The sequence below is a fragment of the Bufo gargarizans genome, chromosome 4, assembly GCF_014858855.1.
Source record: "Bufo gargarizans isolate SCDJY-AF-19 chromosome 4, ASM1485885v1, whole genome shotgun sequence".
Lineage (NCBI taxonomy): Eukaryota > Metazoa > Chordata > Amphibia > Anura > Bufonidae > Bufo > Bufo gargarizans.
In genome coordinates, this window is record NC_058083.1 from 495,031,110 (window position 1) to 495,054,573 (window position 23,464).

At 42.1% G+C, this 23,464-nt stretch overlaps 1 protein-coding gene across 2 annotated transcripts in view; it reads left to right on the forward strand.

Moving 5' to 3' along the window:
• Positions 1-23,464, forward strand: part of EPAS1 (endothelial PAS domain protein 1) — a 125,305-nt gene that overhangs the window by 71,890 nt on the left and 29,951 nt on the right. For both annotated transcript variants that reach the window (XM_044289200.1, XM_044289199.1), the window contains exons 2-4: positions 2,231-2,421; positions 17,823-17,974; positions 21,857-21,941. In XM_044289200.1, the coding sequence (XP_044145135.1) occupies positions 2,231-2,421; positions 17,823-17,974; positions 21,857-21,941 (428 nt within the window). The remainder of the gene's footprint in view (positions 1-2,230; positions 2,422-17,822; positions 17,975-21,856; positions 21,942-23,464) is intronic.

Genomic DNA, 23,464 nt, shown 5'->3' on the forward strand with positions numbered 1-23,464 from the left:
AGATTTGATGGGATTACTATGACTCTAGGTATAGTTATAAATTATTGGCGCTGACTCCATTATGGGGGCTTCGTGGCCATTGCTAAGGAGCATCTGTGCCTTTTGGGGGCACTCTAGGCATATTCAGTTACATTGCTTATCTAGCTTTCAAGAAATGCAGTGTGTGGGTGCATTAAGAGATCACGGTACAGGTCTATTTGTGGGGGAATTCACTCCGTATGGCCACTATTAGTTTCTTAATATATTTTTATATAAATTGGACCTATGTTTCTAATACAGAGCTCTAAATCCTCTGACGAGACATTTATGTGAAATGCAACAAGCAGGATATTTCCACTAGGGGGAGCTCAGGAGCTTACTGCATACTGTGTTCTTACTGAGTTGAATGTATAAACAGTATGCAGTAAGCTCCTTAGCTCCCTCTAGTGGCATCTGCAGAAAACATATTAAAACTATATAGTGGATCTGGAGCTCTGTGTCAGTAAAACATTGCTTCAACTGCTATAAAAGCTAAGTTACACAGGTCCATCAAGTACAACCTTTCTCAATACAATATTAAGTATTAGATGAATCATAACCCATAACCCTCAATGTCATTTGTAATTAAATAAGCGTCTAGCCCTTTTATACAGTGTCTGTCCTTACTACTTCCTAGGCTAGGGCATTTCACAGCTTCATTGTACTGTTCTTACTGTAAATAACCCTTTCCTGTACTGTGCCAGTTCTTTTTATTGACTACACATATACAGTATTTATACATGGAAATAAGATCATCTCTGAAGTCTGAATCTGAACAAGCCCAATTTTTCTTAATCTAGTCGCACACCTTTGGACATTTTCCTCTTTTATTATATATTTTTTAGAATGTGGGGTTCAGAATTGAATCCAATGTTCAAGTTGTGGCCTTACCCAATTACCCAATACCCAGTTGTGGCCTATACCCAATATAGGAAGAAATTAATCAATTCAGCCTCACTATTGTCTAACTGGTCAGGAATTTGGAGGCACGGAGTATTTGAGGCAGGGCCTAAGTGGAGAAAAACTTTTGAGATAACATGCAAAGTAATTTACTAAAGCAGGTAAGTGTTGCTGGAGGGCAACATATAATTGAGCTGTCAGTTATATAATAGACTCCCATGGACAAGAATTCATATTTTTCATCAGGCTGAGGGTACAATGCGTCTTCCCAGGGAATTGTTAGAATTGACTTATGTCACTTAAGAATGCAGTTGTTTTCTTGGTTCAAGAAATGTTTTGGATAGAGGCACGGAAAAAAACTTTAAGAATCTGGAAGTTTGTGCAACTTTCAGAAACTTGCTTTTACAGATTTGTCCCCTTTTCTCAAATTTCATTAAATACTCAGTTTTCTCACAATACGAATTCAATATATTATAGCAGCATGCAGACATAACCCTCAGCAGGCTGCAGTTCATATCACAACCACTGGGTGGCCTGACGTAGACTCTCATAGAATAGACAACTCCAGACAGAGTATCACAAAATGTATTTTTTGCAAAGCTGGTTATCTAACACCACTGTTCTTGGGATACAGTACGGTATGTCAAGCCAAGTGGAGATAAATGGCTGATGATGTAATAAGTAGGCAGACCAGATCTCAGTTCTGGCTCACAGGAGGAGGTTTCCAAAATATCATGTATACTTGATATGTATAGTTATGGGATTTTTGTTGTGTAACATCATGCAAAGTCTGCTGGACATTGGCTATGTGAAGCTCTTTCTACTGGGCCCAACTGCTTGTTTAGGACTTCCTTAGCTGCTGGTTCCTGGCTACGTGCACTTCCAGTCTACCTGACCATTCACCATCTCCCCAGCCTAAACAAATCAGTAACGTGAAGCATCTATGAAATACTGTGTTCCTATGTATAAAGTCATTATGGTGTATAGTATACCTCTGAACTAATAGTGCTGCTGCCTCAGGTACTGATGATATAGGGACCTGGTTTTCATTGGAATCCCCTATTTTGCCAATTTTTACTCCTGGGCCATTAATATAAGAATACCTCTTATCGCAGCTTATTAACAGTTTTTAGTATCGCACAGCAGAATTGTGAATGCAGCTCTGGACTATAACAGAGGCTATATCACAGTGATGTTCAAAGATTGACATACTCATCCATTCTATGTCCATACATTATCCTATTAAAGCTATAGTAAATCATTGTTTACATTTGTTAATCCCATTCCTAAAGTGTAAATTTCATTTTTTCAGGAGCAGTTCAGAGAGAAGGAAGGAGAAGTCTCGAGATGCAGCAAGATGTCGAAGAAGTAAGGAGACTGAAGTGTTCTACGAGTTGGCTCATCAGCTTCCATTGCCTCAGAACATCAGCTCACATTTGGACAAGGCATCCATCATGCGTCTGACGATCAGCTTCCTCCGCACACAAAAGCTATTATCCTCAGGTATCCTTATTTTTGTTTGCATCAGTGCAATGTTCTGTAGGACCTAAGGACTGTTTTATTTTCATTGTTTTAGAAATCTAGATGGTGCTGTTGTTGAGGCCAACTTCTAACTTCTTGAGATTTGGATGAATTGAGTATTCATTAGTTAAGATAATGACATCATGACCAGAGAGGTAGAAAATCTGTGACAGGGTTCCAACTGTGATTCATACTTTATAATGTTGGCCTCCCCATATGAGGCAGAAGGACCTTTAGGTTCATCAAGCTTCAGGACCTGGGTACAGCCATAACTAATGCACCCACCATAGTTATGACCTTGATTATGACTAATAAATTAAGATTATTTCTTGACTCTGTATGACTTGAATTGAGGACCAGGTAACAACAAAAGCAGAACCCTACAAGATTTAGCCAGTAAGGATTCAGATGCGGGCAGCATCATTCCCAAACATTGATTCAGACTTCAAACACAGGTGATTGGGATAGGTCCCTGAATGACTTATTGGTAAAGGGAGAATTGTCTATGAAATACAGAGCAAGACAGTATGCCACCAATTAAATGATGCAACAATAATAACCTAACATCCATATTTTACACTAGATGGACACCTATTGCAGAGAACAATCAGAAATAAAACATTTAAAGACTACCTGTTGTTTCTGGTGACTTTGAGAAATAACACTATTATATGACTAGTGATTGTGATGTTCCTCATACACAACACATGGAGAAGAGGAGATCCTGTTCTTCTATCTCTCTGTAGTACGCCGTCATAAGCAGCAGCATGGTAGACAATATACTGCAGTGAGCGGTGTAGATGTGAATCCAGCTGTGAGGTGAGATGGAAAACTAGATGCTGTAGAGGCATCTCTGTACATCTGTGCCTCTATTTCCCTCCAGCAACTCTTCCCTCCTTCTCCCACTCCTCTATCCATTGACTTCTATGGTTGGAATGTAACCTGATCCCTCAGTTCATCTCATCTCCCAAGATGGATTTTAGCTGTGAATTAAGAGTAACTGATCAATTCAGGAGGCAGGGGAAGATGTGGCTCATAAGTGAAGATAGAGGCATTTTATTCTAAGTTATATTAAAAAGATGTACTATTGATTTTTGGAAATTTGTTGAAAGTACACTTCCTAATTAACAATTACCACAGTATTCAAGCAATAAGTGACCATCTGTGCTCTCCACCCACCTAGCAAAGAAACAGTCCTGTACTTTAAGCCAACAGTTAACTAAACACTAACTCAATTACCAAACAATTGTAGCCGATGTACCTTTTGTAGGACACGTACTGCAGGGTAACAACCTTCTTCTGTGTCAGCTGTTGCCTACTCAAAGGGTACAGCCACATGTGCTGGGTTTTTTCATACAGTTTTTGAAGCCAAAACTGAGTGGATTAAAAAAAATGGAGAAGTATCAGTCCTTAACACGTTCTCTCCTTATGATCCACTCCTGATTTTGGCTTCAAAGACTGCATAACAAAATTTGTATATGTGACCGTAGCCCAGAGTGAAAGACTTTTGGATTCTGTCTGGAGCAGATGAGGATTATTACGTTCCTGTTTCGGTCTTGCTATCTCCATCTATGCTTATTTGTTTTTCTTGTATAGAGTGCTTGACCTTTCCTTTAGATCGGGGTAGCCTGAGGGGTTTGCTGGAAACTGCTTGCATACATTTTTGCACTTCTTCGAAATTTAGCTAAATTTATAAATGCTATGCCAGATTTGTTGCATAAAAATGTTGCAAGTCATGTCACAGTCAACATTTTGTGTATTTTTTTGGGACATTTGGTGAAATTTAGTGACTTTTTGATGAGCTTCGCCACTTTCAAAAATGGAGTACAGAGTTGGTCAGGATTACAGATTAGAACACTTGATGTCTCAATTATGATGTGTATGTTTTTAAAAAGTCACAAAAAAGTGGCATCTCCACACCAGGCACTTTCGTTGACAGTGAAGAAACTACTTGCTCCAAAATTGAATAAAACCAAGCACCATCCTCTTAAATTTTGCGCAGGTGCTCTAAGCAACTCCAGTCTAAGAAGTTGCCTCAAATAAAAGGATAAATTCCCCCTATGTATGTAGAGACTATATGTAGATCAACTACAAGATAATGATCTCGCTCTCCATTCACATGGTCAGCATCTGCTAAGAATTTGCTTTCATTTGCATTTCCCTTTAGGTACTTTGTTTTACTTTAAATTTGTGCTGGTTATTGATCAGTTCTCGTTTGTGAAATAGTTTGAAATTAGGTTGTGTGAGTCATGCTTTGGTGTGTGTTTTGTGTTCTACAAAAGCTAGCCATACATGCGATAGAGCTGTTGGCCAAAACCTCATTGACCAAAACCTTGATTGACCTCTATCGCCCCCAGTTTTCGTAAGACAAAGGACTGGCCATGTTGAACTCGAACATGTCCAACCCTCAATGGAAGATATCGGGAGACAGTTGAAAGTCCTCCCTAAACATTGTCTTATAGGCAACTTACCAGCTGTATCAGGTGACTTAGGGCAGCCATACACATTCAGCAGCCGATCATCCAACTGTCTCTCCCATCTCCCTAACAGCACCCCCATACACAAATACTTTCAGCTTGACCCAACGTCTATGTATTCAATTGGGAGATGGGAGAAAACCACTGCTAGACACTTCTTGCAGTGGCTTATCTCCCAGAAGAACAAAAGGATTGGACAAAACTAGTCACTTCGCCCGATCGTTCTTTCCCCCGACTTCATCTATCGTGCAGAGTTGAGAACTCCCCACACACAGTAGACTTTCTTCTGAGCCTGCCGTTCTCAGCAGGTTTGGCCGACAGTACACTAATGCTTATGGGGACCTTAGACTGAACACAGAAAATAAAAAATCAGCCCATGGTGGAGCCTTGACACCCCTACTCTGAAGTTAAAGAAAATGTGTCACCAAAAATGTTTTCTGCCAGTTAAAACCAGATAGTTGCATATTTCCTTTTTCTTCAGTTTTTATTTTATGATTGCAGATTTTTCTATTCTGTTTCCTGAACATGATTATGGGGGCGGCCATCTTGCCTGAGCTGTTCTTAACAGCATTTACACAACATAAAAAAAGAATGCTTTATGGCAGCCCCCAAGGGCCATAGACACAATGGACATGAGGGGACCTCATTGACTTCTATTGGAGAGTTTTCTAGGCATGCTCTGTGACCTGTACAGAGGTCATTGTACAAGAAATGAATAGATAAGCCCTGACAATCACCTATTGTGAATGGTGGATCCTGTCTTATCTATATACAGAGGTGATACCATTACAGGCAGGATTAGAATGACAAATGAGCAGGTAACTACTGTATAGTAAAGTGATCTGTACAGACGAAGAGGTGGTGCTAATTATTTGGCTTAGTGGCAAGTGGGAAAACGACAGGAGTTTATGGTTTTTGTTTAAATATAGATATTGACTTGGAAAATTAAAAATAACATCACCAAAAATTATTTAAAAGTCTGTGAACCAAAAAAAACATGATTTAAACAATAGGTCATTTTCTGATGACACATTCCCTTTAAGAATGCATGAATCAGATCTTTGCCTCATTTCCATGGGTGAGACAAACAATATTGGTGTCCAAGCAAGATTTCCAGATTGTTGCACCCCACCCCCTTTGCCGTTTAGAAAATTTATATTTCAAGTTTAGAATGGACAATGGTCTTTATAGTGTGGATTTGGGGAAAAATGGGCTCTGGGAAAAATAACTAAAACAAATTGTGCCCCCCTTTTTATATCCATACAAGTTGTAATGGCAGCTATGGTGCAAATACTATCTTTCCTCCACTGCCATGGTACTGCTGACGCAGTCACCACTTATCTTCTCCTTCTTCTGCACTTTTCCCCCCTGTGAAGTCACTGCCCTTCTTATCCTGCAGCTACCACTTACTACAGGAAATTGTATTTCCATGATCTCCTTGTGTCCTCATCTGACTGTATCAAGATTATAGGAAATGGCCAACTTTTCATATTCCCCTTGTGCTGCTACAGAAGGGGCATTCTTGTCTTGTAGGTTCCTGTGTAGATGAACAGAAGATACGTCCACCATGAAAGCGTCACTGAGGATCCCACTATACCATGTCTCTTTGGAGTATTCACATTGTCCTAATATTCTGTGCTTTAAATAGGTAGAGCTAGTGTATGGTCATGGCCTTGGGGTACTTTGATGTTTTTTAAGTAGACAGTATTTGGCTTAGGACCTTTGACAAACACTGGTCTACAACCCGCAAAGCCTACAGGACGCTTCTTGGAGCTCCAGTATGGAGATGGGGACACCTTAATCTTGGGCTCAAGGGGTACCAAGGAACTAAGCAGATACATGTATGGTAAGAACAGGTGCACACCTACATCAGTGCCCCCTGGTAGCATCAATACATGTGGGGACACATCTGTATGTTTTATGTACCACTTTAGCACATTAGCACTTTTCTATATCTATGCACTATGCTTTTGTACTTTGTATTTAGTTGCTTTATCGCTACTAGTTATTGTAGTTGCACATTTTGCAGGTCATGTTATGGTTTGCATTGACTAGGCTTGTGCTTATTCAGCAGTTTGCAGTACACTCCTTGACTTTTTTTTTATTGTCTTGTGACTTTACTTATCTAGGTGACCTTGTTTGGCCTTATCAGGGGCCTGTATTGTGGTGGGCACCTGTTAAGTATTGTTATTATTGGTCTACACGCATGTTTCTGGTTTTAATTGTTTTTTTCAAGGACTGAATAATGAAATTATCCTTATTACCCTACTCTTTGGGTCTGCACCTGTTCTTACATGTATGTGTTTGCTTTGTACCAGGCGAGTTAAGCTGGATTTACACGGACCGACTGAGCGGCTGATTGTCGGGAACGAACCGTCGGCTGCTTGTTCAGTGAAGGAGATTGCTGCATTTGCATACAGAATCATGGTTTCTGAGCAGCAGATCAGCGACACATTCACATGGCCATATTATCGGGAATGACTGTTCCTAGGAATGATCATTCCAGATAATCAGCCCGATCCTCTGGCCATGTAAATGGGCTATATTAGACCTGCAGCCTTTAGACTCAACCCGGAAACTCAATAATTGGCCTATGGTGGAACTTTAGAAGGCGTGAATTAGACCTTTGCCTCATGTCTATGGGTGGGATAAAACTGTTTTGGTGCCCAAAGCAGGATTTCCAGATTATGGCACCCCTCCACCCTCCCCTTCATCACTAAAATTCCCGATATCTTTTGGACTGGCTCTAATATTCCTATTCCTATACTTATTGAGACAGATTCACTATTGTCATCGTACCTAGATGCACCGTTTCTGGCTCATAATATCATATCAAGTTTTAGACCTATTTATGAAGCAAAAGTGGCAAAAAGGAAAATCCACCATGCCAATCTCACCTGTTTCAGGTTTCTGGCTTGGCAAGGGTGAGTGGTTTAATGGAAAGGGTGTGACTTACTGTGCATTAATGTGTGCCAAAATTTCAGCAACATGTTGCCACAAACTAAGCCAATTAAAATGATCCAAAAGTATCCAGCCATGACCCAAATATATACGATATATCATGAGTCACTATATAGATAAACACACAATATTGTATTTTTGTGTTATTTTCTACCAGTTATTATATTATACTAATTATTTTCACCAACTTTTCTTGAACATGGTAAATAAGCAAGAACAGGATCTGCTGACGTGAATCTGTTAGTCACTTTGCCTATGAACCATGTAAAATGAATGTTTTCTCAAAGTATTATCCTGATATGTTCTTTGTGGTTCATCATCTGTCCCAGACTTTTCCAAGTCGCGGCTTTGCAAAAGATTAATTGGGTTTGTTTAGTAAATATAATGGATCCAAATTATAAGCTCGTTATTCAGATCGGAGATAGCTGGTGGCTATTTATCTCTGATGCTTCCCAGAGACTTGCTGTCAGATAAGACCAAAGTATGGTTCAAATCAAAGACAGCTAAACATTTGGGCATTAGAGCAGCGAGCCAAAAACATTTCCCAAGTCCGAACAGTCTGCGCACATGTGATGCCAAGTGATGGGGCAGATTACTGCAAATTCAGGGGTTATCACAGGATATTATGGATGTACAGTGATATTGGTCTTGACAAAGAACATTTTTTCTCAGTCAGTTGTCAGAGTGAAACAATTAATGCATGTCTTCAGTGCAGTCATACACTTGGTTAAGGCTGATTATAGATAGTGAAGAAGGAACATTTAGTTCCCTTTTTAAAGAGCACATGTCAACAGGATCAACCCTATTAAGTATGTATTCTGTCTGCTAGGGTTGACACTGCTGATTAATATGATACCTGTCTTGTGAAAATCAGTTGTAGCATTCACAAGTCAATCTCATCCACCCTGCTTGCTATCAGTAGATGATGTAAGACTATTTCCAACCTAACCAATCCTTTCTTCCACACTGCATGTGCCATGCATGCTGCTGCACAGTGCGCAGCCTGCAGCCTCTCTTGTGCGTTCAATCTACATCTGTGCCTTTGTAATATCTTGCTCAAAATTTGGTAGGATCTGTACAACTATAGCTTCTGATAGATATGATCCGACCAGACCCATGTGATGCCTGAGCAAGTCAACACGAGACATATAGTTACAGAGACACTCTAGACAAGTGGTAGTTAATCACCCCGCACTTAGAAGCTTGAAGCCGTTGGGAGGATGTCCCATAAGCATTTAGTAAGCACTTTCACTTGGTTATGATTTATCTCCTTTATTTCAGAGACTGATAAGACAGAAGTGGGCCACCTGCTCTCCATTGGCTCAGATTACACCCTTATGTCTCTAACAATCCACCAATAATTTTAAGCCATGAAAGTAATTTGCTCAGACCCCTCCCAGCCATGAAATGGACAGTCGTAAGCTGATGGCTGCTTTTATGGTGGCAGTGGAAGCCCTTTACCTAGTGGGCCGTTGTGTGATTGCACTTGGTGTGTCCGTGACCCCAGTTTGCTCAATTATAAGGCTGAATTCGCAAGTACAGGTTTTTAATGTAGTTTTTGAAGCCCAAGCCAGCAGCAGATTAGTAGAAGAAGACAAGGCTCAGCTTTTCCTTTATATGTGTCCTCCTTTTTTGATCTGTTTCTGTTTTTGGCTTCAAAAACTGCATTAAAAATAAACCTGAACATGGAAATCTATCCTTCTTTTTTTGGACCGACCCAATTGACTGTTATTTCCACCAGTTCTATTCTACTGTACTGTTTATGATATAGAAAGGAACAAAAGATGATAAGTACCAGGATTGTTTATTTTTATTTATTTTATGCACTTATATGGCGCTTCTATATTCCGCAGAGCTTTACAGACATTAGCATCCAACTGTCCCCAATGGGGCTCACAATCTAAGTTCACTATCAGTATGTCTTTGGAGTCTGGGAGGAAAATGGAGAACCCGGAGGATCCCAGCATTGCAAGGCACCAGTGCTAACCACTGAGCCAAAAAACCATGAGTAAGGCCTCATGCACACGACCGTTTTTTTTCAAGGTCCGCAAAAACGGGGTCCGTAGGTCCGTGATCCGTGACCGTTTTTTCATCCGTGGGTCTTCCTTGATTTTTGGAGGATCCACGGACATGAAAAATGAAAAAAAACTCTAAGTCAAGTTTGCCATTGAAATGATAGGAAAAAACGGACACGGATCACGGACGCGGATGACAATCTTGTGTGCATCCGTGATTTTCACGGACCCATTGACTTGAATGGGTCCGTGAACCGTTGGCCGTGAAAAAAATAGGACAGGTCATATTTTTTTCACGGTCAGGAAACACGGATCACGGATGCGGCTGCCAAACGGTGCAGTTTCCGATTTTTCAACGGACCCATTGAAAGTCAATGGGTCCGCGGAAAAAAATGGAAAACGGCACAACGGCCACGGATGCACACAACGGTCGTGTTCATGAGGCCTAAGGCTTCGTTCACATCACTGTTCAGCATTTCTGAGAAAGGACGGATTCGGCACATAACTGAGCCGAATGGAACCTAAGGACCCCATAGACTATAATGGGGTCCGATGGGTTTCCGCTCAGAAGAAGATTTTGGAGCGAAGACAAAAGTAGTGCTTGCAGGACTTTTGTCTCTGCTTCAAAAATCTTCTTCTGAGCGGAAACCTAACGGACCCCATTATAGTCTAAGGCAGGGATGCTCAACCTGCGGCCCTCCAGCTGTTGCAAAACTACAACTCTCAGCATGCCCTAATAGCTGTAGGCTGTCCAGGCATGCTGGGAGTTGTAGTTTTGCAACAGCTGGAGGGCCGCAGGTTGGGCATCCCTGGTTTATGGGGTCCTTAGGTTCCGTTCGGCTCAGTAATGTGCCGAATCCGTCCTTTCTGTTTTCCTGCTCCAGTTACAGAAATGCTGAACGGTGATGTGAACAAGGCCTAATATTGTTCTCAAAGCAGATGGGATTGTTGCCAGTGGCTAACTGGTCATTACTCATCCCTTGTGAATGTATTATACAAATCGCTCATTAAGATAGATCTTTGTTACATTAAAGAGTATTTCCCATTGCGTTTTTTTTTTTTTTTCCTAACAAATTTGAAAGAAATTAAAAAATTGTTTTACTTCATGGGAAACAAAACTATTAAATCTCCCCCATCAGAAATAGTGAGCATTGTTTCTTCAGTTGTCTTCTCCTGTGACGTATTATATTGGTTTCAGAGGAAGCTGGGTGATAACAGAGAGTAGAATTATTTAAGAATATTCTTAGCTGTTCCTTGAAGAGCATTTTTTATCAGGATTAACCCTATGAAACCAGGCATAATTCCTGGAAGGTTGATCCTGACAAGTATTTTTATCTGCGCTGCGCTTTTATCAATTTTTTAATCTGCACTGCTGGGGAGTCACATAAATAGGGTATTGTTTTACTCATCGGGATCAACACTACCAGGCATTATGCCTGATTTTATAGGATTGATGCTGATGGCTGATACTTTTTAAAGGAGTTGTCCAGTATTATAGAAACATGATTGTTTTTTCCAAAATCAGTTTTTCTGTGCAGTATTGCTACCCAGCTCCCTTTACTTCAGTGGCACTGTTTCTGGAAGAAAAAAAAGTGGACACGCCCTTTAAGGGGTGAATTGTGTCACTGTTTCACACGAGTTCAACGCTTTTTCTGGAAGAAATAACAAAATCTCTTCTGTTGCACTTTTTATGCAAGAATTGGAGAAGTTCTCATCTGAGCAGATAAGAAAACATTGAGCGTGAGACGTATGGCAGGGTTTATGTTCCTCATCATCGGTGGCAGTGATGTCATGGATGCTGTTTACAAGGATGTTCTCAACGAAATTTCATCATTATCACAAGATCAATTTGGACAGAATGAGGAACAGAACAAATGAAAAATTATAGGTTATGCCAGGGTGTGGAGGTTGTTCTATAAGGCAACTGGCCAGTTATAAAATTTATAAGGGTGTCCATTAATAGAGTAATTTATGATTGCCTGTAGGTGCCAATTAAATCTATTGTACAATGATCCAGAGGGCCATGTATAAGACCATGTATATGGTATATTTAAATATATGGTAAAATCTGAAAATTTTTCAGGTGGAATTTATTTTTTTAATTTTTGCCCTTGTTCGGATTAAGAGAAAAAGAACAGGGCAGAAAGAAGAACCCACTGGCCCCAGAGAAAACTTGGAATGGGCTTCCTTCCATCAGGACATGGAAGGCTTCAGCCCCCTGTATATTTCCCTTCTTTCCTGGATCTTCCAGTGATCTGCCTTTATTTTCCCACTTCTGTCGACCACTATTATCAGTAACTGTTGCTCACCCACAGTAGGAAATCTCCTCTTTATATGCAGAGCCTCATAGCAGCTGCCTTGCCTGCTACCCTAATCATCTTGTAGGTTCTTCTGGACTAACCCGATCATCATCTTGCAGGCTCTTCTAGACTAACCCTGTATTACTTCTTAAAAAATAAAACACAAATGCTCTCACTGCTAGATATCAGACTGTCCTTACAGAGAGCTAGGGCAGGCCTGAGGTTAATGCTACCCATGCAGTTACTACTAAAGTGACCACAAGAACTGTTATTCTGGTGGCCTAGGCTCCCAGAGCTTGTTCCCCCAAATCCAACTCTTGGTTGCTGAACCAATACAAGGACTGCCGCTCAGGATGTAGCTGTATTCCTGGGCAGTCTTGTTTGGTTGCCATACGGCAATGTTATGTATGGCTGTATTATTTAAGTCCAACAAGACTAACCATAAAGAAGAAGGGCACAAACCAGCCTAGGCTTTACACATAGAGAAGAGACCTTAGGGATCATGCTCCACTTGAAGGGTGGAGCACGTGAGGCTTTTGAGTCACAACAGCTGAATACACTTTTGGTTGTGTTGGTGTTAGAAGAACAAGAAGAACATTTTACAAAATTTGTCAAAATTTTTCTGGTACTTGTGTCAGGATCTGCTCCTTTTCTCTCATGTTCATCCATATCTTGGTACCCTATAAATGGAGATGAGCAGTGTTAACAATTAATAGAGGGTACTGCCTACTACTGCTTGGCATAGAGTATAGTGAGTATAGAAATGGAAGTTCATTATCTTTCATATCAGTCTTTACAACAGTCAATAAAATATGGTGTCAGGTCTAGAGAAAATGTTATTGGCTTTTTACGGTGAGTAATTTTACAGACTGATCTGTGAGCTGTGCACATTGGTCTTTGCCTGTAGATATTTACTGGCTAGATATAAAGCTGCCCATAGATGCCCTCACAATATGGCAGGCGCTTGAGTTGTCCAGTTGTCCGCCATTAAATGGTACATTCTTACACATTTCCCTTTATTGTAAAAGGAAAGGTCTTCATATAGGGGAGACAGGCCTATGAAGCTCGTTATGGACAGGGATGGAATATTTCAGACGGTGTGGCTCCATATTAATATAAGTTAGGCAGTGTCTGTTATATGGTAAATTACTAAACCTGTCTCAAGCGGAGAGCGGAATCGGGGATTATGCAGTAAGTCTTCTGTTCCTCATTCTGCTCTGATGATATTGTGAAATTTCAGAGAAACAAAGAATTCATGTATATAAACTGTACCAATAATCTTATGTGAACAGGAACAGCCCTTATATTGGATTTTAACCTGCCTGAGAGATAAGCGGAGCCTGGCAGCTGCCTCTTTCTCTTCGCCTATTGAAATAACATGGCTGTTAGTCAAGCTGCACGTGTATGACGGAATCATGGAGGATAGCTGGACAATCTTGTATGTATAGGCAGCCTCTGTGGTTCCTGTGGAGCAAGTTACCTGTGCAGGATCGGGCCAGCCATAGGGAAGGGGGTGTTGCCAACATAAACTTGGGTACCCTGATTATGGGTGTCATATCAGCTCCAGGGGTACATTTATGATATGTGAATTCTTGTCTGGGCTGAACCCAGTGCTGCCAATGTACATTTCCATAATCTTTAACACATATTGACCATAAAGTTTAATATTACATCATCAAAGATACCCATTCATGCATATATTTACCAGTTTCAGCGTTGGACTGGCTGACAAGAGTATGGCAGGATCTTCTAGGAGCCCAGGTTCTGATGCAGTAATGGTCACAGAGGTCCTGCAGAAGACAACTCCCTTTGAGACTGATTTGGAGCCAATCACATGGCACTAGAGTCTATTTCATATAGGCTGATTCACAAATAACCCATTAGATTATGATGCAGTTAAAAGTGGATGTGCACCTGTTCTGTATACATGGAGGGTGGGCCATCAGAATAATCTTCTCTGGTGCCCCAAGGATCTCAACCTGGCATTGACTACTTGGTCATTTTTTTGAACCAGCTGACCAGCTATATAGCAGAGAACATGGAAGGTTTAACATTCTGCTTAAGGTGCAATATATGGTCTTTGTCCAGAAGGGTATGATTATGCTCTTTTGAAAGAATTGTCCAGGATTACAAAAATAGGACCTTTATCCTTTTTGTAAACCATATACGGGTGTGGTCATATTCTTGTATTGTCCAGAAGCTAGATGTATAGCTATGGGTGGTGTACAGGCAGTTATCTCACCTGGTGCCAGAGGGGACCTAAAACTATTTTATAGAGCATGGTAGGTGTAGGGGCCCTTTGCATTGGGGGTCCAGGAGGTTCTTCTGAGGTCTCCTCAGACTTAGGCCTAATTCACAACAAGATACACTGAGAACAGCTGTAAGGGTTTGTCACTCAGTTTTTCTAGATATATATTTTTACTTTCATATAGTCATATGTGTATTCTTTATTTTAGAGGGAAAGGTGCATTCAGATTCTCATTTATGAGTTGATACTAGTGCTGTGTCACTTTAAAGGGAATGTAGACACATGTAGGGAGAGGTGGCGGGGCTGAGTACACAGCTCATCCTGACATTGAAGATTAATGAAAGCCTGTTTGTCAGGTGTATTTTTAGCTTGAGAAGCATTTAAGTCTAAGTGTTACATAGAAGAAAAGCTTTAATTACTATTGGGGTTCTGCTGGTATAATTTAGCGCATTATACGGTGTATATATACACCTAATTATCATTGTTATCAGATTCGGCAAAATTCAAGTTTCCTAAACTCTTTATAATAAGTGACCACAGAGCGATTGCCATCCATGGTTACACAGTTAATGATGTCATCTCTGCTTCTAAGAATTTAAACTCATCCGTGTTAAAATAATATTTGCTGGAGGCACCACCTAATAGCTTTTGAAAAGCTATCCCTTACCGACTTACCTCCTCCACCAGGCAGGTTGGGATCTGACAACCAGTGAAGGGACCAGTTCAGCTCCAGTTGTCACCCAACCCAACTGTACACACGCTTCCTCCAGCATTTAAAGGGAAGTGTGTGCGCACCCTTATCCACACCTAGCTGGTTTACCATTGTCTTGCCAATGTGTGCTGTTATTCGTTTGTCTGCCCTTGTACCGACTTCTTCCAGTTTTCCAGATCTGACCCTTCGCTGCCTGACCTGACCTCTGCCTGATTTCCTTACTGACCCTGAACTGCCTGCCATGACCTCGAACTGCTTATTAGATTGCATATACTCTGCCTGCTAGTGGCGTAGCTAGAAATGCCTGGACCCCCATCCCCCAGTATTTTTTTTGCAACCCCTTCCTTTCATGCCGCCCCCATTCCTGTGGCTAGTTAAGATCGCTCTCTCAGACCAGGCTCGGCAGCTGTTCCATCCGTTTTCTACACTGTCTATACTATCACTGTATATCATTTCATTGTGTAATACTGTTGATGGGGCCCTGACTAAATCTTTTAGTCCTCCTCTTCCTGGATGAAAGTCAGGGCCCCAAAGCAGCCGCTACCCCTGCTTCCCCTATAGTTACGCCCCTGCTGCCTGCCCTCATCCTTTCCCTGACTATAGTTTTGCCTGTTCCCTTGAGGTTCCCATCAGTGACTATTGACCCCGTGGGTCAACTCTAAACCAGTCAGAGACTACAACAAGAGGTAGTGGCCTGGTGGTTTCCCTGCAGTGAAGTCCTGATCTCTGTATAGGGGTTAAAAGGTGTAAACCAGGAGAATACCCTTAGGAGTAGTCCCAAGTTAAATCTGTTCAGTTGACACAGTGGATCCACACTCGCTGCCTAACAGCAAGGTTGCTTCATTTAAAAAAAATATATATTATATGAATAATATGGAAAACTTGGGTTGATAGTTGGAGAACGCCACATGTTCCTGTTTGCAGCTCGCACTACAGACCTCAATGTGGTATGGGAAGCAGGATGCAGATCGCTTCATTTGAGGTCATGGCAGTGACCTGAGCTGAGCAGCACTGTCATTTTCTTCTGGAAACAGTAAATGTCCTTGAAGTTTTGTAAGAGCAATTAATAATAATCCCCTGGGAGTGGAGAAGGTCACATTCATAACCAAGACTATCAATCTCCCAACATAGCATCCAGTTAAAGAGACAGATCAGCATGCTGTAACCGTTCACATGTCCATTCAGCAAACTGTTTCCGTTCAATCTTTTTTTAGGGGTTACAATCTTTTTGTAATAAGAAAAAAAAACTTTAAGACGCTGCCGTAAAGTAAAGATTAGTGCCAATTGTATCCCACCTGCTTCTATTGGATCTATACTTCCCATTAAATATTAGGACATTCTAACATAAGTTAAAGTGGAGTTCTACCCAAGATGAAAAAGTATCCATATATTAGTAAGGCCTTATGCACACAACAATAATTTTAGTCCGCTATCAAATTGCATTTTTTTGCAGAGCGGATTCGGACCCGTTCATTTCAATGGGGCAGCAAAAGATGTGTTCACATCCATTTGACCGTTCCATTGGGCATCAAAAAATAGAACAAGTCCTGTTCTTGGCAGTCCCATAGCGGTGAATGGAGAGGTGGTCGTGCATGTGCGGTGCGCTTCCCTTCACTTTAGGGGCCCTGTTCTGGAGATAGGAGAAGAGACAATCCCTTTAAAGAAATATTCCAATGCAGCCATATTGGTTGTCACCTTTGAATGATCTCCTGATGGTAGATTCTCAATTCGGATTTCTGCATCCACACCCACATAAACGTCTGATAGGTAGGTTACCATCTCAGAAGGAAGGGGGTCACCTGCCATCCTTTGAATGGAGATGTTGCTACACAATGTGTCAATGGATGCGAAATCTAATTCACCTGCAAGAACAAGAGTAAGGAGATCACCATGCTTCTAATGGTTGGGGGTTATAATGATGGGGACCCCCCCTTCCTTCCCTACTTGTGAAATATATATATATATAGCTTACCCTGTGGATATGTGATAAATATCTGTGATCACAAATGTCTGATCTGACATGGTAACGCATCAGAAGTTTTGATCGGTGGGGTTCCAGGTGCTGAGACTTCCATCTATCACTACAACAAGGTCGAGGAACTCTGAGCTGAATGCTTTGTCACTTCATAAAGGCTCTGCTTGGCAATCCTGGTGGGTGGGGTATGGGTTCATCAGACTTTCTATGAGTCCATGCACAGCTTGTTCCGCTCTCCCAGGAGAGGCGAGCAGAGCGGACCAGACATGAAGGAGCATGATGCCCAGCTGTGGACTACTGTTTCTGCATTTTAGTGATCAATGGGCGTCTCAGCACCCAAACCCCGACCAAGCTTCTGGGACATGTCAGAAGTTTGTGAAAATGAAAATGATAGGTGCCCATCTATAGCAACTTTATAACATTTTATCAGGATCTTCATAGCTGACAGATATGATTATTGGAAATTGAGTGACATATATGTCATATACACAATTTTCAACCCAGGGGGAGTCCAGTTATATTTCAGCTGAAGCTCTGCCAAAATTGTCACAGTCAATTATTGTCACGTTGATTATTATTGGATAAAATTGCACTTTATTGTTTCATGCGCTTCACAACTGATTGAACATATGATGTGAATTGTATAAAGTATGCCGTGTTTTATGTAAACCTGCGTCCCTTTTTTTTTTTTACAGTGTGTTCAGAAGCCGACCTGGACGCAGACACTGAAAGCCAGGTAGATAATTTGTATCTTAAAGCTCTGGAAGGATTCGTCGCTGTCGTGACTCAAGATGGTGACATGGTCTTCCTGTCCGAAAACATCAACAAGTACATGGGTCTCACACAGGTGAGATGGCCGCATCAGACGATACATGTCCAGTCTGATATTTCACATGTTTTCAGAATCTACATGTGTTAGGTTAGGGCTACATGGCGAGATGTGTCGCAGAAAAGTTGCGCAACATTTTTTATAATGATAGTCAATGGTTTTGCACTGCGACATGCTGCGACTGCGACACGTCGGTCTCGATAAAATCCATCCAAGTTGGATTTCGTGTCGCAGTCGCAGCATGTCGCAGTGCACACCATTGATTGGCAATATAAAAGTGTCGCACGATGTTCTTACAACACATGTCTCAATGTAGTGGTACCCTTTTGTCACGTGACTTATTGTCGCGCAAAACATGTCTCCATGTAGCCCTAGCCTTAAAGTCCTTCTACTCCACAGTTCAGCATTTTTTCCTCTTCTTTGAAACCACACATGATGTAGGTTGGTTTCCCGGTCTCCTTACTTAAACTACAAGTCTATGTGCAGGGGCGTAGCTATAGGGGGTGCAGAGGTAGCAGTCGCTACCGGGCCCAGGAGCCTGAGGGGGCCCAAAAACACTTGTGCCACATAAGACACTGGCATTATAGAAAGTGCATGCTGGTCAATTTACACCTCTGGCTGGAGGGAAGGGGTTAGGTCAAGAATTTGGCATGAGGGGGTGCCCTTTCAATGTTTGCCTCTGGCAGCAGGAAGGATATGTGCTCCCCTGCCCCTTGCCAACAAGCACTAAGGGAATGGGGGCCCAAGCTGAACTCTTGCACCAGGGCCCGTGAGCCTTTAGCTACGCCTCTGTCTATGTGATTATATTATTAGTGGGAACACTAATCAGTTAGAATACTAAAATAATAATATTTAAAGAAGTTATCCTATGAGTAATGCAAACAATTAAAATCAGACATCATATAGTACATGGCAATCTTCAACAAAGCTAGAACTAGCCCTGTACCTCACTTGGATCCAGAGATCTCCACATTTGTTGCTCCAGTTGTGCCGCTAGATTTATATTAAGCTGGCAGCTCAGAGGGTGTGTCCTGTCTGCTGCAGCTGATGGCAGTTGAAGGATGGAACAGAGCATGTGCGTCCAGCTCAGAGATGTGGACAGAGAAATTAGAAAAAGTGCAAACAGCACGCAGTATAAACGCAACACTTTCGGTTTTGCTCCCCTTTTGCATGAGCTGAACTCAAAGATCTGAAACATTTTCTACATACACAAAAGACCCATTACTCTCAAATACTGTTAACAAATCTGTCTAAATCTGTGTTAGTGAGCACTTCTCCTTTGCCGAGATAATCCATCCCACCTCACAGGTGTGGCATATCAAGGTGCAGATTAGACAGCATGAATATTGCACAGGTGTGCTTTAGACTGCTCACAATAAAAGTCCACTCTGAAATGTGCATAGTTTTGCCTTACTTGGGGGAGGGGGCAGAAAACCAGTCATTATCTGGTGTGGCCACCATTTGCCTCACGCAGTGTAACACATCTCCGTGGCATAGAGTTGATCAGGTTGTTGATTGTGGCCTGTGGAACGTTGGTCCACTCCTCTTCAATATCTGTGCAAAGTTGCAGAATATTGGCAGGAACTGGAACACTCTGTCGTATACGCCGATCCAGAGCTTCCCAAACATGCTCAATGGGTGACATGTCCGGTGAGTATGCTGGCCATGCAAGAACCGGGATGTTTTCAGCTTCCAGGAATTGTGTACAGATCCTTGCAATATGGGGCTGTGCATTATCATGCTGCAACATGAGGTGATGGTGGTGGATGAATGGCACAACAATGGGCCTCAGGATCTCGTCACGGTATCTCTGTGCATTCAAAAGGCCATCAATAAAATGCACCTGGGTTCATTGTCCATAACATACGCCTGCCCATATCATAACCCCACCGACACCATAACCCCACCACCACAATGCTGACGTCAGCAAACCGCTCACCCACACGATGCCACACACGCTGTCTGCCATCTGCCCTGAACAGTGAAAACCGGGACTCATCCGTGAACAGAACGCCTCTCCAACGTGCCAGACGCCATCGAATGTGAGCATTTGCCCACTCAAGTCGGTTACGACGACGAACTGCAGTCAGGTCCAGACCCATATGAGGACAACGAGCATGTAGATGAGCTTCCCTGAGACGGTTTCTGACAATTTGTGCAGAAATTCTTTGGTTATGCAAACCGATTGTTGCTGCAGCTGTCCGGGTGGCTGGTCTCAGACAATCATGGAGGTGAACATGCTGGATGTGGAGGTCCTGGGCTGGTTACACGTGGTCTGCGGTTGTGAGGCCGGTTGGATGTACTGCCAAATTCTCTGAAACGTCTTTGGAGACGGCTTATGGTAGAGGAATGAACATTCATTGCACGGGCAACAGCTCTGGTAGACATTCCTGCAGTCAGCATGCCAATTGCATCGCTCCCTCAAATGTTGCGACATCTGTAGCATTGTGCTGTGTGATCAAACTGCACATTTCAGAGTGGCCTTGTATTGTGAGCAGTCTAAGGCACACCAGTGCAATATTCATGCTGTCTAATCAGCACCTTGATATGCCACACCTGTGAGGTGGGATGGATTATCTCAGCAAAGGAGAAGTGCTCACTAACACAGATTTATACAGATTTGCGAACAACATTTGAGAGAAATGGGTCTTTTGTGTCTGTAGAAAATGTTTCAGATCTTTGAGTTCAGCTCATGCAAAATGGGAGCAAAACCGAAAGTGTTGAGTTTATATTTTTGGTCAGTGTAAATTGCATGCAATTACAAAAGTGTTCAAATCCAAGTGCTGGGTTGATAACTGTAGAATATTTTTCATGGGATAACTCTTTAATACTTCCATGTAAAATATTGGTATGGTATGGAGAAAAAGTCCTAGGGGAAAATGTCTACATCTATGGCAGGTAGAGCTACAGTTGATTGACTGTGGCTATTGGATGGGTCTTTAGCCAACAGCCATACAATGGCAGATTGTCCCATATTGTTACTGACTGAATACTGCCAGCTGGTTACATCCAGCAAGTTTCTGACCTCTATGACTGCCCCCCAGTGATGCTGAGAATAAATGGCCACATTGCTGCGTCACCTTCACTATTTTTGCCTGAACTGGGGCACCCCCACTGAAAAGGGTTGTGCCACAAATAATATTCTGCATTTTTCAAACCAGCTCCTGGATCTGAATACTTTACTTGCATGTACTGTAATTGCATGTAATTAAAAAATTTTGAATAGCCCCTAAAATATTCAATAATATGTATCTGTATAGCGCCACCTACTGTTTGTTCTGTTCCTTATTTCTTGTCCACCTCACTTTGGTGGTCGCACACACTCAGTTTAAATCTTCAACTGTCGCCAGCCATATCTTTTGTGAGAAGCTGTGGCAGTTACAGGGAAAGATCTGCAGTAGAAAGGGCATGCCCCCTGAGAAAGGACACGTCCCTTGGGCTGCCAGCTTAAAAGAGAGCAACTGGAGCAATGAATGTGGAGATCTCTGGATCCATGTGAGGTACAGGGCTGGTTCTAGCTTTGTTAGAAAGAGATTTTCATGTACTAAATGATGTCTGATTTAAATTTTTTACATCAATCATGGGATAACCCCTTTAAGTGGGGCCATGGTGTACTTCCCTACCTAGCTGGGTGCTTGGTAGTGCCTCTGTTTTCAGAGAAATTCACTGCTACATTGTTCTTCAGCCGCTTCATCCTCAACATCAGTTGGGGGTCTCAGAGGTCGAGACCCCATGATCATAAAGTGATGACAGATCTTAGCGATTTACCATGAAAAAATCCTTTTAACACAGTCTCTTTTGCCCAACAGTTGCACAAAATGATATTAAATTTCATTAAACATTTGGAAGCTATTTTTATGCATATTTGCAGCCCAAATGATGTTATCATTTTCATTTTAGGTTGAACTCACAGGACACAGCATCTTTGACTTCACCCACCCCTGTGATCATGATGAAATCAGAGAGAATTTAAGTGTGAAGTCTGGTAAGAAATCATTCTGAAATCCAATTTTACTCATTGTGGTGCATTTCTTGTATTACACACTTGACCGTTTCCACCGATTTCCTATAACTGTCTCCAATAAGTAGATAGAGTGTTTTTTGGAAAATTTACATTAAAGCAGATCTGCCATCCTACTATGCTGTCCAAATCTCCTATAGTTTAGTGTCTACAGCTTCTATACAGACCTCCATGTGTGTCCGTGGTAACAGACTACAAATAAACTCTTTGTTGTCTGATCCTGCAATCTCCCATTGCTTCCTACAAAAGCATTTGGTAGGTTTGTAAGATAGCATATGCCTGCAGAACCAGACTACGGTGTTTTTGGTAGTCTGTTACCATGGAGACAGCTAGATCTCCATAGGAGTGTAGACACAAAATGAAAGGATATTTTTTAACATTATTTGCCTCATTTTTTTATTTGGATGCAGTGAAACAATACATATTTTTTTTTACAAGGTTTTGCAAAGTTAGGCATGACCTTTAAAGGGGTTGTGCAAGTATGGGGGTTTGGGCAAACCCCCCTACTTGGTCAAACTGTAAAGAGAAGATTAAAGAGATAATCCGAGACTAAAAAATGTCCCCCATATGCCCGGACCCCTCACACTGAATTTACTTACCTGGCTTCCTGAAAACATCCGGTGTCGAGGGGGTAGCAGCCAATCGCAGGCGGGGACGAGCCTCCTTAGTGTCACCTGTGATACTAGGGAGGCTCGTCCCTGTCGCCAACTGCCATTGGCTGTTCTGCCCCGACACCGGATGTTTTCATCCGCGCATGGGGAGAAGCAGCTGTGGCGGTGCAGGAGCGACTCGGGGAGCCAGGTAAGTAGATTCAGTGTGTGGAGCCCAGGCATATGGGACATTTTTTTGTCTTGGATAACCCCTTTAATTAATTGCTTCCCATCCGTGGCTCCCCACTACTTCTTCTGCAAGACTGTAATGCTCCATTGGGCCCGCTTTGCTGTAAACATCCGCCATTGAAAAACTCCGGTTGAGCCATAACAAATGATCACATGACGGAAGGGGATACAGTCTCAATTGTGGCCAGTGATTGGCTGCTGCAATGTCAAACCGGAAGTTTACAGCGAGGGAACCCAACAGAGCATCTCAGGCCGGGAGGAGAAGAAACAGGGAAGCGGGGAGCCAGCACCAGAAAGCGGGTAAGTAAGCTTCCCTTCACAGGTCTGCCCAAGTGGTGCGATTTGCCTCCCCCCCATTCTTGCACAACCCCTTTAAGGTACATAAGGGGACAAGTAGGCCTTTCTTATGCTCATGAGATTGTTGTTGAGTTGGTATCCACTGACCCATGTCTCATGTCCTTGGCCAGCTTACCTTTTCCCTCTAGAGATATTGGTGGATACGGGCAGCCTGCCAGGTGTCCATGATAGCAGAACTTTTTTGTAATGTTGCAGTTCGAGTCTTAGCTCAGGAGACGTCTTGCCATCACTTTCTGAAAAGGTCCACTAGATGTTCATTCTCTACGTACCATAAAAATCATAAATGACGTA